Source organism: Rhinoderma darwinii, chromosome 4, assembly GCF_050947455.1.
Source record: "Rhinoderma darwinii isolate aRhiDar2 chromosome 4, aRhiDar2.hap1, whole genome shotgun sequence".
NCBI lineage: Eukaryota > Metazoa > Chordata > Amphibia > Anura > Rhinodermatidae > Rhinoderma > Rhinoderma darwinii.
In genome coordinates, this window is record NC_134690.1 from 361441852 (window position 1) to 361460700 (window position 18849).

The following is an 18849-nucleotide window of genomic DNA, read 5'->3' on the forward strand; positions in this document are numbered from 1 at the left end:
TGAGTTCAATGTATAAACCGTATGCATTTAGCTCCTAAGCTACCCCTATTGGTGGCTGCAGGAAACCAGATTTTTTTTTTTTATTGAACACTATACAGTAGATTTACAGATCAGAAATATGAAGCTCCGATCACTATAGTGAGATAATACTCTGAGTAGAATTCTGCAAATATTTAGCTTAAAAAAAGATGGTGGACATTCACTGCAAGTAACTGCATGATCGGGAATTATAAACTATAAGGAATAGTTCAGCATTCCCGGTCATCCAGCAATGTTTCATATTCATGTCTTTGGGTAATAAGTCTCCTGCCTGGTGTCACAAAATAGATAGAAGTTACTTGGCCTTGAGAACAGTGCTGTATTGAAAAAGAGATACCTGTCTTCAAGATCTTTGTGTTCCACCTCTAGATTTTTATGAGCCGACTTCAAGTTTCCATGTTTAGAAATAAGGGATTCGTATTCTGCTGCTTGGCGCTCATGGACCTGTGCCAGTTTCTCATGATCTTTTACCAATAAATCATACATGGATTTCAATTCTTCCCGTTCTTTCACTAGAAATTCATTCTCACTTTCTAAGCTTGACTGCTGGAGCAAGAGCTGGGAATTTTGGTTCATAAGTGAGGTGCTTTGTGAGTTCAATGTAGAGTTTTCAACCTGGAGACAAAGAATTAAATAGGTAACATTCAATCTAAAGGGGTCTTTCTGACCACTGTGATGATGTGAGTTGGCATGGAACATCACCAGAAATGAGAGAATTGTTATTTTAAGCTATTTGGAGGCTACGTCCCGGTTTTATTAAAGGTCGGTCAACCCCCTTAACTTTGAGGTTCTTAATTTATGCATATAAAGTCCCAAGGTGAAATAAAGGAATATTATTTGTGATGGGATTTACATCAAGTATCCCTTGATTTTGGTTGTTTAGACAGAGGTGATATTCATTATATAGGAACATTAAGTATTTTTTATCATAACAATATAACACGCACTACGTAGGCATTTTCTGGAGGGGCAATCTGAAAACATCTGATAAAGAGCCAAAAAGTGCCAGGGTTTAAGCACCCAGACGTAACCGATACATATTTCTGAGATGTTACTATGACATGTCAGAAGTAGAACAAAACGACAATGACCCTTTACCTGTATCTTATTCCTTTTGTTTTACTGTAAATATATAGTTATCAACAGGGCCGGATTTACCTACAGGCACCATAGACCTTTGTCTACAGTCGGACCTAGGGGAGGGTGTCTGCTAATGGGTAATTGATATATGAATATATTGTACAGTGTGTAATCATATGTCATTTTTATGCATATATATGTTAATTTAGACACCTACGATGCTGTGGGAATTAGAGGACATGGGGATGACCGCAGAGGGTGCTAGATGTTGGAAGAAGCATGACGCAATGTTCTGCTTTATTATGTAAAAGCCATTTTAAAGCCATGCTTGATGTAGTATAAGGGTTAGTTCACACTGAGTTTTTTGTTGCCGATTTTAATGCGGAAACCACATCGGAATCACTGCCAAAAGTTGGTCGAAATCATCCCCCATTGATTTCAATACTAGACAGAGGTGTTTTTTTCCCGGGCAGCTTCTGGCCTCTCGCGGAAAAAAAAGCACCATGTTCTTTCTTGCTTCTGCCTCTGACCTCTCATTTAAATCAATGGGAGGCAGAAAAAACCTGCGGTGCTCGTTTCTGAGTGTTTTTTGCTGCATTTTTTGCAAGCAGTCCTTTCATTAGATTCAATGGCCGCGGGCAAAAAACGCAGCACAAAAACGTTGGGGGGAAAAAAAAAGCACGGGCAGTTCAAAATCTGCCTCCTGAAGGAATTCGGAAGCAGATTTTTTTCTGCCTGAGAAAAACTCTGTGTGAACAGGGCCGAAGGTGCCACACAATCTGTGTCTACAAACTCCTGAGATGTAAATCCAGCGCTGGTTACCAGTTACCTGAAGTTTAGCATTCTGAGTCTGCAAAGTTGTGTTTTGCTCTTGCAGTGAAATGCTTTGTTTCTGAAGAGCCATGATTTGAGCTTGTAAATTATCATTCTGTGTCTCCAGCTGTTTCAGTTGAGTTTTTAGGGCTTGCTTTTCTGCCTGCAACGTGGCATTCTGAAACAGAAAGATAAAAGAAAAAAAAAACGTTGTTTCTTAAATAAAGAAATTAATATATATCAGGATGTAACTAACCTACTAAATAAGATAATAGTAAACATCAGTAAAATACAATGGCTGCTTTCAGATGTGTACATCAAGTGTATGACCCCCTTCATCTCTATTATAGCCACTAAGTGGGTGCAAAGCACCCCCATCTCCCAGCGTCATTTTATTATGGCAGTTACCATGACAGCTGCTCCATGAATTGTATATAATCATTATTTTATACAATTATATTTCACAATAATCTTTCTCGAATATATTCACACCCCAAAATATCACAGTCATCGCCTTACATTTCTCTCAATTTCTATTAAGCGATCCTTGAGCTTCAGCAGTTCCTTGGTGGTCTCCTGGCTCTCCCTCTCCCATTTATTCACAGGAACAGTGTCATCCCCAAGCCTTGGAGGAGAGCTCTGTGCCAACCTCTCTTCTTCTTGTCTCTGTTTGAGCGCTTCATAATTTTTCTTCACCTGAAGGAAAAATAACATCTATTCAGCCAAAATCTGTGATGTGCATTGGATTCTACACAGCGATCTAGGTGGTCGATTTCTATTTCTCAAACACTTTTTCTTGAATGAGATTTTGTCTTCTCTTCTTTACGCTACGTCACAATGATAACAATTGTGATGGCTTGTAAAACATATACTTTACTGTGCCATCTATATAGGAATTAAAAATAAGGACACAATGGGGGAGATTTATTAAGACTGGCGTTTTATACACCAGTTTTAAACCGATGTGCGTCAGAGTGAGATGTGCCAAGTTTTTTTTAAGAGGCGCACCAGGAGGCTCAGAACGAGCAGAGCTTTACATCAGCCTATGATAGTCGGTGCTGAAATACTGTGAGAGAAGTAAAAAGGTGAATTACAACGTTAGACAACAGTATTTTGGGCAGTATTTTGTTTCAATATTTGTAAGCGAAAACCAGGAGTGAGTTGAAAACATTAAATAGAATGTATTACAGAAGGCTGTAATACTGTGAACCGCCGCTACAAGCATGTTGGCGATTCACCGTATGAGCAGATAAGGAATGAAGGGGAAGCAGCCCTCTTATAAATGCTGTGGTGCCTTCAAAACAGCTGATCGGCAGGGATCCCGGGAGTCGGACCCTGACTGATCAGATATTGATGGCCTATATTGAGGACATCAATTGTTAAGGACTGGACAACTCCTTTACTACTGACATCTGAATGAGGCCTTACGATGATTTATTTTATATTAAATTAATTAAGAGGTTGTCCGGTGAGAGTCAGACCTCCGGGACTCCCGTGGATCAGCACAATGTACGGAACACAACTGAGAACCCCTTTAAGAAGTACTGCTTCTGTAACTGCAATCTATAGGGGCTTCTTGACTAGCTCTATAATGTTACACTACATAGGATTTAGGCTTTGCATGAAATCTGCAACATATTTACCAACATTTGAGTTCCGAATCACGGAATATGTTAAGCCGTCCCGAGTTCTGCTCTGGAACACCCCACAAATTGTCCTGTTTCACCCTTTTTAGGACAAATTGTCCCCTTTTGGAGTCCGGTTCATGGGACAGCCCTGCGGAAATCGTCACTGTTGGCAAGTTTGCATAAGATATACTCACAGTTTTCAGTTCCTGGCGAAGTTGTTGATTAAAATTAGCAGACTCTCCAAGCCGAGCTTCAAGAGAAGCAATTTTTTCTTCTTTGATCTCAAGTGACTTCTTTAAGGTTGATTCTATTTTTGACTCCAGGAGCTTGTACCTGCTGCTTAACAACATGGATGCTTGTTAACTTCTTCTAGTGGTGATACAAAGTTAGTGTCTGACTGCACAAGACTCAGACAGGGAGCGTCATATGCAAAAAAAAATTCTCAATATACAAAGAAGTTAAAAATAATACAGTTGGGTGAAGCAAATCCTAAACTAAATGTAGTAATGCAAATTTGTATGAAATATGTCTATTGATTATAATGTTGTATTAGCCATCAAGGGCACAGGGCTTGTGTCTTTTAAATGTATTTTTGTTTCTTGCACTTTTTCAAAAAAAGGTCAATTTCGCAGCCGACCAAGCCCAGCAGATTCATTTATACCCAACATCTCTCCTTCTCAATTTGCAAAGCTGTAAGATTTCCATGCCAATTGCCCCCGTGGCGCTGGGCCTGTGTACACTATAGCTCTACTTATTTTGGCACTATTAACCAGGAACACATGAAAGCTTACATTCTCCTGTCTGTCCACATCTAAAAGAGGATTATGCACAGCTGACATGGAAACACATTGGATAAAAAAACAAGTAAAAGTTAGGATGGAATAAGTCTTTAAGAACAGTCTAAGACCTTGCTGCTATATTAATCTGTAATAGGGCTACGTCTTTGCTTGGTGCTGTCCACACAACACAAATCTCGTCATGATGATTACCCCAAATCCCTGTGGTATTATTTTATTTTCATGGGGAAATTAAGTAGTCATTAAAAGTAGGTCATTATTTCTATCTTGGAATGTTATAGCATATTACTAGCATTTACCATAACCTTCTGACCGGCGAAGGTCCGATCTCTGGAACCCCTGCCGAACAAATAAACAGAGGTCCCTTCGGAATTTCTCCCGCACAGCGGCACTCTCAGCCAGCTGCCGGGCAGGGTGCTACAACACAGCTCTGTTCAAGTGAATGGAGTAGTGTTATAGTTTCCTGGACAGCACGTGACAGGGAGCAGCGCAATTAACGGAAATCATTGAATTAGCCATAGTATTTAACTAGCACTGTGGACCACACATTCTAATAATCAGTGGAGGTCCCAGCAGTTAGACCCTCATGATCATTAAGGAATGGCATTTCCTAGTGATATGCCATTACTTACTTTAGTTGGAAAACCCTTCAAGATTATGTAATGGATTCAACTGTACCCTCTGACGCCTGGAGCGGATGTGTCTTCTCTCTTCCGACGCCAAGGTTGAAGGACCTGTGGGTGACCTCATCGTTCCCACCCAGCTTCTTTCACTGCAGACACACAGCATGACGTCACCCACAGGTCCTTCAACCTTGGCATCGGAAGAGAGAAGACACATCAGCTCCATGCGTCCGAGAGAGTACAGTCGAATCTGCAGCAGCATCACCGTGTGCAGGTAAGCATAGTAAACTTCCTAGAGACGAGCATATTACACTCTCGGACGGCTGGAGCCCATGTATCTTCTCTGTCCGACGCCAAGGTTGAAGGACCTGTGGGTGACGTCATGCTGTGTGTCTGCAGTGAAAGAAGCTGGGTGGGAACGATGAGAAGTGTATGACGCTGATTCGTCAGAGTCATACACTTCTATTCACAACGCCCAGTTGGTAAAACGAGAAAACACACCCAGTTGTCCATTGAAAAGCTCATTTGCATAAATAAAAAATTGCTCATAACTTGGTCAAAAATGATCGTTTTAAAAAAAACAAAAAAAACTTTGCTGTTATCTACATTGCAGCGCCCATCACATTCAATAGGAGATAGGGATTTGATAATCTGGTGACAGAGCCTCTTTAAGATAATAAACGGCTGCTGTGGCCATTAAAATCCAACTCTGCTTCAGTGTCTGCTTTATTAAAGGTAAGGGACATAAAGGGGTACACGACTCTACTTATTTGAGTCATGTGAATTCAGCTCTGTATAGTAATAAAGACTAAAGGGTTGCAGTGGTAGCCGTTGTACCTGGGTCGTGGTGCCTGAGTAGGCCTGAAGGCCCCTCTGCTACATAAGAAAACACTCCTCAGCAGACTAAAGGGGATTTTACACTGGGCAATTATCGGGCAGACAAGCATTCATAGAACGCTCGTTGCCGATAATTTCCTGTGTAAACAGAGCAGCGATCAGCAGATGAACGAGCAAACGATCATTCATCTGCTGATCGCATAGTTTCAAAAAAGTTAAATATTATCGTTGTTGGCAGCACATCTCACTGTGTAAACAGGGGGACACGCTGCCGACATGATAATAATGTATGGGGACGAACTGTCTCGTTGATTGGCGCCTGCTGCACCGGCCAAAATCGTCCGGTGTAATAGGGGCTTAACTCAGGATTAGTAATGATAAGAAATGTACAGTGTAATTCTATATGTAAACTATATATATATATATATATATATATATATATATATATATAGTCTTCTAAGGTTTCCATGCAACGGCAAGCTCAAAATGTAATAAAATAAACCTCACTACTAGAACTGCTTTATTTATTAAAGGTTATTGATCGATAGATATACAGCGCTAAATGAGTATTGTGTATACAACAGAGCACGCAGCAGTACCAATCTCACTATTGGTCCTAGCTATTAAATCATAGCGGTCATGTGATACATTGTAATAAAAAAAAGTAAAAACAAGTAATAGAAAAAAATTACTAACAATATAAAAAAAAAAACTTCCACTGAAAGGGATTTAAAACGCAGGCCCTGACTGAATTCCCCTAGATAAGACATGTTCTATATCGAAATAAATGATGTCCTGAATTTATCAATTATTTTCAAACACAAATAGCCCAATAATTTTCGAAATGCAAATACTGTGTGTAAAAATTATGAATAAAGTTATAGCCGTTTAACCAGCACATGCAAATAGTTTAAAAGTGTCTAGTTATTATAGTCCAAAATCTCTTGTGTTATTATTCACAAACATCCTATATTGGTAAAGAACAATCTGAAGTTTCGCCTGCCACCATTGGTATGACTGGAATGAATACATGAAAGCAGCAGGAACTACATATAATTATCGAGTCTGCTTTTATGTTTAAGCTAACTTTTCATTAAGTAACCCAATGACCCTGTCACTAAATAAAAGGCTGAAAATATGGAGCTCTGAAACTGGGAAATTATAATCCCCAAATAACAGATGTTCTCACATACTTCTCTGACACTGTATGATTTACAAGGTCGGCTGACTGCTATCTAACAACAGATAGAGCGCCAAGGGTCATATATGACTGAATACGTCTACACCAGTTCCTGAAGTAGCCCATTTATTTACTTGATTTACTTTGTTTATTATGGTTTTCATTTTATTCCACTCATGGATTGCGCACCTCAATATTCCCGCCCAATCTGTAACAAATGTCAGGAGAGCCGACAAGTCCTCTTTAATGAACAGTGGAGGTATTAAGGTGTTAGGGCTTAAGCCTATGGCAATGCAAAGTTTATGGACCCTGTATGGCAGCACACAGATTTTATATTCAATATTACTAACCCATAGGCACTTGTATGCCACCAAATGTTCCCTCCATTAGGTACCATATCCTTCCCTATAAGCAGAATATATCCATAGTGCAGTATAGTACAGTGGAGCCTGATACCATTTTATTGATGGATTCTCCCAGAATCAATGAGAAAAAAATCTGTTTGTGCCCACATGTAAATTTATGGGCACAGAGATGCAATATAGGCTGCGGGTGATATATCTAGATCACAATAGATTCTATTTATTTCAATGTGTTTCAAACTCAATACTGTTGTCAAACTAGAATAAAACGGATGTACTTACCTAGCATCATTAGTCTGCTCATCGTGTAAGAGACGATCCTTATTCAGTCCAATCTTTTCCAGTTCATGGGTTAGTTTTTCCAGCTCATTATTAGTTTGCTGTGTCTTTAACTTTTCATTCACAAAGTCCTAAACAGTTAAACACTTTCGTTATTTTATTTCAGCATGGAACATGCTGCTCCCTAGAGTACATCTTAGGCTGTATTCACATCTGGGTTAGAGGCTCTGTTATGAACCTCCATTGTCGATTCCATAAAAAAAATCGCAGCATACAGCACTATTTTGTCCGATAAAATGATGTTAACCATGACAGAAACCCAACAGAACCCATTAAAGTCCATGGATTCTGTCAGGGTGCTGTTGGTGTTTGGTTTCAATGAAAACTGTTCCATGCTTCATTTCCCCTGTCTTCTGGAACTGCCAGGAAACAGAACACTTGCTGACAAATTCGACTACAGATTACAGCTGATATCTTATTGACAGGGAACCGCTCTAACAAAACAGGAGCGTACAAAAGCAAACAACCTCTTTAATATCAAATTACAAAAAGGCCTCATATTGAAGACCAGTGATTGCTACTAATTGAATACATTAAAGGGCTTGTCTAGGATTAGCAAAAAGGAACTGCTTTCTTTTTTCTTCCAAGAAACAGGACCACACCACTCCATGGGCTGTGTCTGGTATTGGAGCTCAGCCCCATTCACATGAATACCAGACGAGGCCCATGAACTTGCACGACAATATTTCTGGGTAAAAAGCGGAACATTTTTTCTAATCCAGGTCAAAAAAATTTCTAATCTTTGGTTAACCACCTTAAGAACCCTAGCTATTTGGGGCTATAAGGACACAACGATTTTTTTTGTTTTTTCATCACTGCGTTCCGAGAGCCATAACCTTTCGATTTTTCCTGACACCCGCTGCAGATGGTGTGGCCATGTAGCGTTAACTACAAAGCGCCAGTGCCGTACATGTACAGCGTTTTTCACCAAGAGGGTTATAAGAACCTTGATATCAATGTGCAAGTTATTGCAAGTTAAACAGAAGAAATATTTGCCCACACCGTTAATCAGTCTGCAGGTAAAACGAACAATCTTATAAAAATCTAACAGAGAACACTGGTATTCATATACTGGTAATAATGCTGTTAACTGGCAGATGGATGGGAGACTGGGTTTTACAAAGGGGCCAGGGCATAGCGTGTCGAAACAGCTGTGGGGGAGGCCTCATGCTGACTTACAGCCTGGCACAGGTTTGATCTGAAGTTTGTGAGAAGGAAGTGGATCCCCTGGACATATAGAAAAAAGTCTGTGATTATTTATGTACATCTTTTATGATGTAACCTGTCATTTAAAACGAGATTACGCTTGCCTTGCTGTAAATATCACAGAGACGCTACAGAAGTGTCAGGATTGTGAATAGACATCACGTCCTGGCTGGAGGTAATGTATATTCACTGTCAGGACACTTCAGTAACGTTATAGTGTGTTTATGTGGCTGCACATAGTGATATAATAAGATCACTATATGCTGTGTAAATGAATGGGGAGAAGTGTATGACGCTGATTGGTCACTGATTGGTCAGCATCATACACTTGTCTCCAGAACGCCCACTTGGTCAAAAAGTAAAACACGCCCAGTTGTCCATTAAGAAACTCATTAGCATAAAGCTAAAATAGCTAAAATAGGTCATAACTCCATCAAAAATCATCGTTTTTCTAAATAAAAAACACTTCTGTAATCTACATTACAGCGCCGATCATATTATGTAGAAGATAGGCCACTTATAATGTGGTGACAGAGACTCCTTAACATCTAAGGCCCCATGCACACAAATGCATTTTTGCGGCCGCAATTCACCCGCAAATATTAATTTCAGTGGGCCCATGCACACGACCGTGGTTTTTTCTGTAATATAATATTTTCCCCGTTGGGGATGAATAAAGTCTTCTGGCTATCTATCTACTTGGGATTTCCATTGTGGTGCAAAAAAACGCTAGGACTAATAGCTGAGGCATGATTGGAAATCTGAAAATTTCTTCAAGTTGTGATGTATTCTGTATTCACAATGTAACCCATTATACAACCGGTATCAAAAACGTTTTTGATTCCTCTAATATATATTATTTACTATCTTATTTTCCCCACAATAGGTATAAGTATGATATTTTTAAATATCATGAAGACTGAAGATGAAATAAGAGAAGACAGCTGTGTGTTAAAAAGATGAACGTCGGATAACAAAAACTGACAACAGTTGTCAGTGAATAAAATTCTCTGGTTAACCATGAAATCTGATCCTCCCAGCGTCCCTTAAATCAGTAATTCTATTTAATCCAGAATGTTTCCTTACTAAATTAAGAAAATACATGTATGGAGGGAGTTTTTTCATTGAGGACCACCAGCCAGCAAATACTAACTTATAAGCTTTATACCAGGCCTTACAATCTCAGAATCTTTTCTGTGTTTTTCTTACCTGCAAAAATGGAAGCCCTTTTTTTTTATTTATTTTTTATCGTTTTACACAAGGAACTGATTCTCCTTGCGGAGATCTAGCAAAGGGTTAGGCCCCATGCACATGAACGTAAAAACACCCGTAATTACGGGCCGTAATTACGGCACGTTTTTACGGGCCCATGGACTTCTATTGGCCACGGGTACCTCCTCGTATGCTTACAGGAAGGTGCCCGTGCCGTTGAAAAATATAGGACATGTCCTATTTCAGGCCGTAATTACGCCACGGGCTGGCCCATAGAAGTCTATGGGGCTCCCGTAATTACGGGTGACTACGTGTGTGCATCCGTAATTACGGGAGCGTTGCTAGGCGACGTCAGTAAATAGTCACTGTCCAGGGTGCTGTAAGAGTTACACGATCGGCAGTAACTCTTTCAGCACCCTGGACAGAAACTACCGATCACAATATAGATCAACCTGTAAAAAAAAAGACGTTCATACTTACCCAGTACTCCCTGCTTCTTCCTCCAGTCCGGCCTCCTGGGATGATGTTTCAGCCCATGCGACCGCTGCAGCCAATCACAGGCTGCAGCGGTTTCATGGACTGCCGCGTCATCCAGGGAGGTCGGGCTGGATGTCGAAAGAGGGACGCGTCACCAAGACAACGGCCGGGTAAGTATGAATTTCTTTTACTTTTTCTGCGGAAAGGGCTGTCCCTTCTCTCTATCCTGCACTGATAGAGAGAAGGGCTGCCGATTACTGCAGTGTAATTTTGCAGCGAAAACGTGCCCGTAAATACGGGTGCAATACGGGTCGAATACGTGTGACCAAGGACCCGTATTTACGCCAGTATTTACGGGAGGGAAAAAATATGGTCGTGTGCATGAGGCCTTAGGCCCCATGCACACGACCGTGCCCGCAATCACGGCCCGCGATTGCGGGCATGGCCGGCCGCCGACTGACAGCCGCATTTTCGGTCTGTGCTCCCATACAAAGTATGGGAGCACGGCCCGCAAAATGCAAAAGAACGGACATGTTCCATAATTCCCGGAACATTTCCACGGCACGGACACCCTTCCGTAGTGCTACGGAAAGGTGTCCGCGTTCAATAAAAGTGAATGGGTCCGTTTTTGCGTACCGCAATTGCGGTCCGCAAAAACTGAGGTTTTTTACGGTCGTGTGCATGGGGCCTTAGGGAGTTTTTTTTTTTAAGCAAAGCTCCCTGGCAAAAAGTATATGCAAAATAGTTCTCCTCCAGAAGGAATAAAACTGTGTCTTTACTACTACCAATTGATGGCTACACTGTGAGGGCCCATGTACATGACCGTAGATTTCGTCCGTAATTACGGACCCAATCATTTCTATGGCCGACGGACACCTTCCCGTATATTTACGGGAAGGTGTCCGTGCCGTAGAAAGGCTCCGCAAAAGATAGCACATGTCCTATTTTTTGCTTTTTACGGATCGCGCTGCCATACTTTATATGGGAGCACGGCCCGAAAATTCGGGTGGCTGTCTGTTGCCGTCAGCGGCCGGCCGTGCCCGTAATCACGGACTGTGATTAGGGGCATGGTCGTGTGCATGGGGCCTAAGTCAGTATTCAAGCCTTTAAAGAGCCTTGAAACATAACTCAGGTTAGACAGCACGGTTTTGGAGCTGTGGCTCCTCATCAGTTCAGGGTAGGACTGTGGTTGACTGTGTGAGATACTGTGTGTACTGCCTCACGGAAGGTACCGATTTTTCCTTGAATATAATTTAATCAACAATTCTATTACCTCTCTTAGGGTTATTAGGGTTTTCTTATCAATGGTCGCTCTTTTAACAAGCTCCTTATTGTCGATTTCCAGTTCTTTCAGTCTAGCACATGACTCTTTAAGTGCACTTGTTTCCTTGGAAAGTAACTTGTTTTCTCTTTCCAAATTTGAGATCCTCACATTATTCTCCTCCAGTGTGATGTCTTTAATCTCAGCTTGTTGACGTAACCTTTTATTCTCCTTCTCTAGTTGTTTTTTGTCCTTTTCTAGCTGGCAGGTTTCTTGCTCCAGTAGCTTATTCTCTTTTTCTAGCTGCTCCAATCTCTTACTGGATATCTTTAACTCTTCTAAGTTCTTCTGCAATGCATGGTTTTCTGTTTCTAGGTCTTGCAGCTCATTTTCAAGCTGTTGGATTTTTTTATTACTGTTTTCTAGAGCCTTCTGTAACCTTTGGTTTTCGGTGTCTAGTCCTTGGTAGCTGACTTCTAAATGCTCAATCTTCTTGCAGGATGATTTCATGAGGTCCATACCTTTCCTCAGTTGTTCCTTCTCATTTTCAAGTTCCCTGTTTTCAAGCTCCAGCTGAGCCACCTTGATGTTTGTGCTTTTGAGTGACTCCACAATTCTTCGCAGGTCCAAGTTCTCTCCCTCAAGTTGGTTGTTCTCCTTCTCCAACGACTCCATCTGATATTTGAGGTTTTTGAGGCTATCCAAAGTTTTCTTTAGTTTTCTGTTTTCAATTTCTAAACCTAAATTTTCTTGTTCTAAGGATTCTGTTTTTTCACAGACAATGTTTAAACTGGTTATCTTCTTTTGTAAATGTTCATTTTCTTTCTCCACTCGGTTTAGCTCCTTTTCAAGTTCCTCTGCTCTCTCGCCTTTTTCTTTGTAGTGTTCTAATTCTTTTTTCAAATGCTTCTTTTCAAATTCCATTTTGTTTAATTTACTACTTGTCTCCTTTATAGACTCATGAAGAATCTTATTTTCCTTTTCAATGTCTTTCATTCTTGCTTCAGCCCCAATCTGTGAGCGTTGTCTCAATGAGGCAATGGTTTGGTTTAAATGCTCATTTTCTTGTTCAAGCCCTTTGATCTGAGTGGCAAAAACAGAATGCTGATCAGTATTCGGTTCAAGTGTAAAATGAATCAGTGTAGTAATCACAAACATTAAAAAAATGGGATATGTTACACAGAGCCTTTATAGCGTCAAGCAGTCCCTATGATTCCGCATTATGGAGTTATAGGCACGTGTGCGACTATATGGTGCCTCCATGTGATTTTTACCATGGATTCCATATGTATCCACGAGTAAACGCGGTTTAAAAATCGGGGCACATGGAGCTACATTATGTACCCATAGATTTTTATGGGGACGGTTTTTATGGATCTGTACAACACAGATCTATAATAAGGCTGTGTGAATGAAACTTAAAGTGTAAGTAAACCTTTAAAAAACATTTGACATGTCATAGTGACATATCAGGAGTTTTGATCGGTTTGTGTCTGAAAGACTCTCACCATTCGCTATAACGAAGCGGCAAAAGAGCTCGGGTGAGCGATGTGCCGCTTTGTTTCTCATCGCCTTTTCTCTGCTTTTCTTGGAGGAGTGTACGGGCTCAATAGAAAGTCTATGAGTCCGTACACTGCCCACTTGGCATTTTGAGGAAAGCCAATCAAAAACAAAGCAGCACAGCGCTCACCCAAGCACTTCTACCGCTTCATATTAGCGATTGATGGGGGTCTCAGTGCTCGGATCCACACCATTTAAAACTTCTGACATGTCACTATGACATGTCAAAAGTTTTTTAAAAGTTTAGTTACCCTTTAATGGAACAAATGTTGTTAGCAGCTTCTATAATGGAAAAGTAAGAATAAATAGACAATGGACTTGGATCACTAATAGTATTCTATTTAAAAAAAATAGATTATTTTAATGGGAATTACAAAATACAAGGGATTGGAATTACACAAATACAAAAAAAGGAAGTTGGGCAATTACAAAAATTCAAAAAGTAGTTTGAAATTCAAAAGAATATCGGACCTCAATTTTACAAACTCTTCAGTTATAGTTATAAAGGTATGAAACTCAGCTTATACATATTGAATACTTTTCTTATGGTGCCCCACCTTGTGAATGTAAAACTTAACCATTTCCAGTGATTGGAAGTTTGAAGAAAGCCACATGACAAGCATTAATTGTGATAAAGACACATTTATCATTAAAAGGAAGTTGTAGTAATGGTCATTGTTAGCAAAGTCATGAATGATCTGTAGGGGCAAGATAAATCGTTTTTTCCTTCCCTAATTTAATTTATAGGACATCTGCAAGTCAGATTATCAAGGGTCTTTGTGTGTTCTGTCTCCATACCTGTCTCTCTGAGTTCTCACGCAGTGTTTCAATGATCTTCTCCAGCTGTGACTTCTCTTTCATAAGGTCATTGCTCAGATGTTGGCTGCTCTCAATAGTTTGTCTCTCATGATTTAATTCAGTTTCTATTTTCTCAAGCTATAATGAAGTAAAAGGTCACTGAATTTTTTTAATATACATTCTTATTATTAATAATAATAATAACAATAATAATAATAATAAAGGTTTCACCATGCTGTCCACCCTGATAATGAGGAACATCTGAAGGTCCAGTATAGAATTGATTGCTTTTTTTTTTTTCATGTAGACAATATCAAGTACCCAAGATAATCCAGGTATAAGATAAATCATTGGAACACTTTCTAGACTGTATTTCATAAAATAAATCATTTCAATGTTAATTTTCAGTTCATATACAACACACCTTTTTGCATAATCTTTGGTTTTCTTTTTCCAATTTCCGAATTTTGGCACTAGCACCTTCTGTGGAGCCCATAGCATTCCTTAGCTCTTCTACAGTAGTCAGCAAAGTTTGGTTTTCCATCTCTAGCTTGAGCAGACGACTGGAGGTCAGCTCATTTACTTCATGTCCCAGAGATTTCTGTGGTGCTATTAAACAACCATATAAAAGTCAGAGAGAAAGTTTAGATGATTTGTTTTATGTTTTGGCACTTTATTTTTAAGTCATAGCTAATTAAATAGCACTTCAATACATATATCAATGTACATGTAATAAAAATAGTAATCAAAAGAAAAATGTCAAAAAATTACACTAGTCAAAATCTCCAAAAACATTCCAGGTTTCTTTAATGTCACAAAAATATAAAAGAGTACTTCTAAAACGAAATACAATGTAATGTAGTTCCTACTTTACATACATTTTGTGCTACACTTTAAAAGACGGTATTGTCCCAACTGGACAACCCCTGTTTATATGCCGTATTAGGGCATTTGAACATCTTAGAGGGGGTCACTCCATTCAAGGTCCACCTCTGTAGACCAGCGCAAAGAGCCGCTTTGGTGGGTTTGGTGCATCATGAAAAGCGGAGGGGTTATAGCAGCTGGACACCGATAGCGAGCAGCAGATCATCAGGACAACTTACTTTCCCCAAACCCACAGTCTAAACCTCTACGACAGAGTAAGAACCTTTACATATCATAACTTATATCATGTAACTAAAGTATGGATGTTTTACGTTTATTTTTACTCTTATTATACATAACACTCAATGAAATGAAGGACAATTGGTATAAAAAGTTCTTTCACCAATGAAGCACAACATTTAAAAGGTAATGACTGACAGCTGAATAATCAATCCATGATATTTTCTTCACTAGAGATACGAAGGAGTCCAGTGGAATTGTATGAAATTATCAGTGTGGTTTCTAACCCAGCTGGGAAGCTGATAAATTCAAGAGCTTTTCTTCACTATTTTAGACATACAGTATATAAAAAGTGAGTATATGGTTTTTATTAATTAAGTATGAAGGTAATGAACCCAGGTTAAGGTGATGGGGTTGACAGAAGAGGCAACTCCCTTGGGCATAACCAGTCCAAAAGCCTAGAGCATAATAAAAATAATAAAAAAATACAGCTCATCATGATCAAATGAGAATTTATTAGTCCAATAGTACTTCCTTAAATGATAAAACTACAAAGTGCTTTTGCCTGGGTGGAAAAGGTACTTTTTGACATTTAAGACTTGGGTGCAACTATTTCTATCCCACCTCGGACCTATGTCTACAAATAACCTAATTATCTAAGTAAACATGGCATCACCCAATGCCTTCTAAAAGGATCTATCATGCGTTAAATTATTAAAGGTTTCCCACAATTAACTTTTATTGCATGTCATTTAGACCTTAAGCTTACTCTACCTTTAAGTATATCCCATACATATCAATTAAGAATAGCTACCTCTCTAGGGCCCCTTCTTTGTCAGAATTGGAGGTATTTCAACCATTCAGACCCCCCACAGATCACACTTTTATAATATGTCTAATTGACATGCTGCCCTAACATTTAATTGTGAAGACAATTCCTATTCCTACTAAGTTGTTCCATCTGTCATCTGCTTAAGAGACAACCACCAAACGTCTAAAATATCATGACACTGAAATATGTTGACGATTCTGCTGGAAAGTTCTAACAAACACTTTGCAGTAATTATACAAAAATAGATAGACTGAGCTCTTACTTTCCGGGAGATCACTGGTTTTTGACAGCTGTTCCAATTCCCAGCCAAGATGTAGAGATTCGTCCATGCTTTGTTTCTGAGCCATTTCCAAAGACATGTTTTCCTCCATTAGCTCCTCAATCCTTTTCCTGTCCAAGTCACGCTCCTAAGGACATATACAATAGTTATGCACTCAGTAAATAGGGGCAAACACTATGAAAGATAAGTATAAGTTACTGTGGATAGTATGCTTATCCATTCAGTACACATATCCTTCTATGGAAAATGTACTATAAATAAAATTTGGAATTAAATAGTAAAATCACTTCATTATTGACCTAATCACACAAAAGGTATTACATTTCTATGAAATTTTATATAAGCTAGCAGTAAATAGTCACATTATATAACTCTTTATCTATACGTTTTATACGTTATATAACATGGCAGGGAGTCTACATTTTGGGTAGCTGGGGCATACATAATACATATTATTCAAACCATGTTAGTCAATGTAAAAAATAGCAACTATTGAAATTCAGAAAGCGCAAAATAAAATATTCTGTAACAAACAATTGTCCAAAAAAAATAATTAGGATAAAAAATGTCACATTATTTACACATATGGTCAAAATGAACATAGCATGTGATCATGTAAGATGGGAAATTATATTCATTTATAGAGGTCATGCCAATTTTTAAAATTGTTGCCAAAAACTTGACCAAAGAGAAGAAATATCTCTAAATGAGACACAAAACAGGAAGGTCGAAAATATTCAGATTCCACTCCATTCCATAGGTGGGTAGAGAAGGTACCTCGAAAACAACCCCATGGCTTGGAAGCGTTTATTCAAAATGGTGTTTGTCTGACCAGACGGTCTAATATTTATTGTAATTTATCAAGCTGTTACTTATGACTTGTTTCTGCACCACTGATACAATAGAATCATACCACCCAACACTCTTCTGTCAATGCCACATGTATGTATCTATTTCTGTTGCTTACATAGAGCAAACATATTCTGCAGCGCTGTACATGATTGTCACCATTCACATCAGTCCCTGTCCCCAATGGAGCTTACAATCGAATTCCTATCTCAGGCGCAAATTAGGACCATTTCCTTATCAGTATGTGGGAGGAAACCCACAGAAACATGGGGGAGAACCTACAAACTCCTTGCAGATGTTGCCTTGGTCGGATTTGAAAGCAGGACCTCAGGCTACATTTATGGATTTATTCATCAAATCACCTGCAATAAATCCATATCATTAAACAAATGATACCATACAAAAACGACAAACAGACCCATTAATAATAAGCCGTCTTACCATCTCAAAATCATGAAATCTGGCTTTCGACTGTATATTCTCTTTCTCTAGCTCGTGCAGTTTATCTGAGCGAGCTCGAGCTCCTTCTAACTGGTCTTCTAACATGTTCTTTGTTTCCAGAAGTACTTGATTGTCTTCCTTTAGTTCCTGAAATATTGCACAAATGTTAATTTTATTCTGTTTGAAATAACTACAATATTTATTTTCACAATGAAACCTTCCCAGTGATCAACTGATTGCTGCGACTCAAGCTTCCGAAACTGGCGGGGATCAGCTGTTATCGCTGGTGGAAGTTGGCGACAGCTGCAGTGGAAATGTAGTATTACATGGCAGACATTCAAATGAATGGCTTTCCATGTAATACATGGACAGAGAGGGTCCACCAGGGCAGGAGCTGCTGATATTTAGCAGCTCTCAGCTCTGCCTCACAGGGGGGGTTCCAAGCAGGGAAACCTTCTCTTTGATGCCTATATGCCCTAAAAGGACATATGGAAAGGGGTTGTCTTAGCGAGACAACCGCTTTAAAGCCAGCCATATACAAGACAATCAATCATTCGTGGGATTGTTTGTACTAAGGATCCCACAAGCAACAGAGACTAAACTAGCCAATCAGGACGTCATTATAAATAAACAAAGCAGAGTTGCTGGGGCTGGCGCAAAGTGGCAAATGATCGGCCCGAATTCACCCAATCTTGCCATATGCATGTAGGCCAAAATTGTGGAAACCCGGCTGATCATATTTTCGGCAGACAGAAGTCTCCTGTTGGCTATTGTGAACGGTCGTTTGCATAAAATCTTTTAGGTGATAGTCAGCTGAAATGGTCAAAATCAGCCTTTTCGGACTACTTTTATCTCATCTGTATGGCCAGTTTGTCTTCACGCAGACATTTTAAGATAGAAATATTTTCAGATCTACCTCTTCAATTATCACTTATCCTAAACTGATTACATAGAGGCAGCCATAAAATTACCTAAACAAATATACATGAACACATTCAACATTGTCTTCTGCATGGCATACAGCTGAGCTTTTTAGAATACATACAAGATTAAACTAGCCACATGTACTGTGGGATGATATAATGGATGCCATAGGGTAAGGCTTGAAATTGGCCTACCTAATAGGGATCA

The 18849-nt window shown here is 39.4% G+C and overlaps 1 protein-coding gene across 8 annotated transcripts in view; it reads right to left on the reverse strand.

Annotated features, from left to right (window-relative positions):
* The window catches only part of CCDC88A (coiled-coil domain containing 88A), a 148053-nt gene that overhangs the window by 31446 nt on the left and 97758 nt on the right, over positions 1-18849 (reverse strand). For all 8 annotated transcript variants that reach the window (XM_075863047.1, XM_075863046.1, XM_075863044.1 and 5 more), the window contains exons 11-20: positions 17719-17865; positions 16411-16555; positions 14637-14821; positions 14213-14350; positions 11867-12937; positions 7642-7769; positions 3755-3896; positions 2452-2628; positions 1949-2110; positions 377-654 (exon numbers count right to left, since the gene is read on the reverse strand). In XM_075863047.1, the coding sequence (XP_075719162.1) occupies positions 377-654; positions 1949-2110; positions 2452-2628; positions 3755-3896; positions 7642-7769; positions 11867-12937; positions 14213-14350; positions 14637-14821; positions 16411-16555; positions 17719-17865 (2573 nt within the window). The remainder of the gene's footprint in view (positions 1-376; positions 655-1948; positions 2111-2451; positions 2629-3754; positions 3897-7641; positions 7770-11866; positions 12938-14212; positions 14351-14636; positions 14822-16410; positions 16556-17718; positions 17866-18849) is intronic.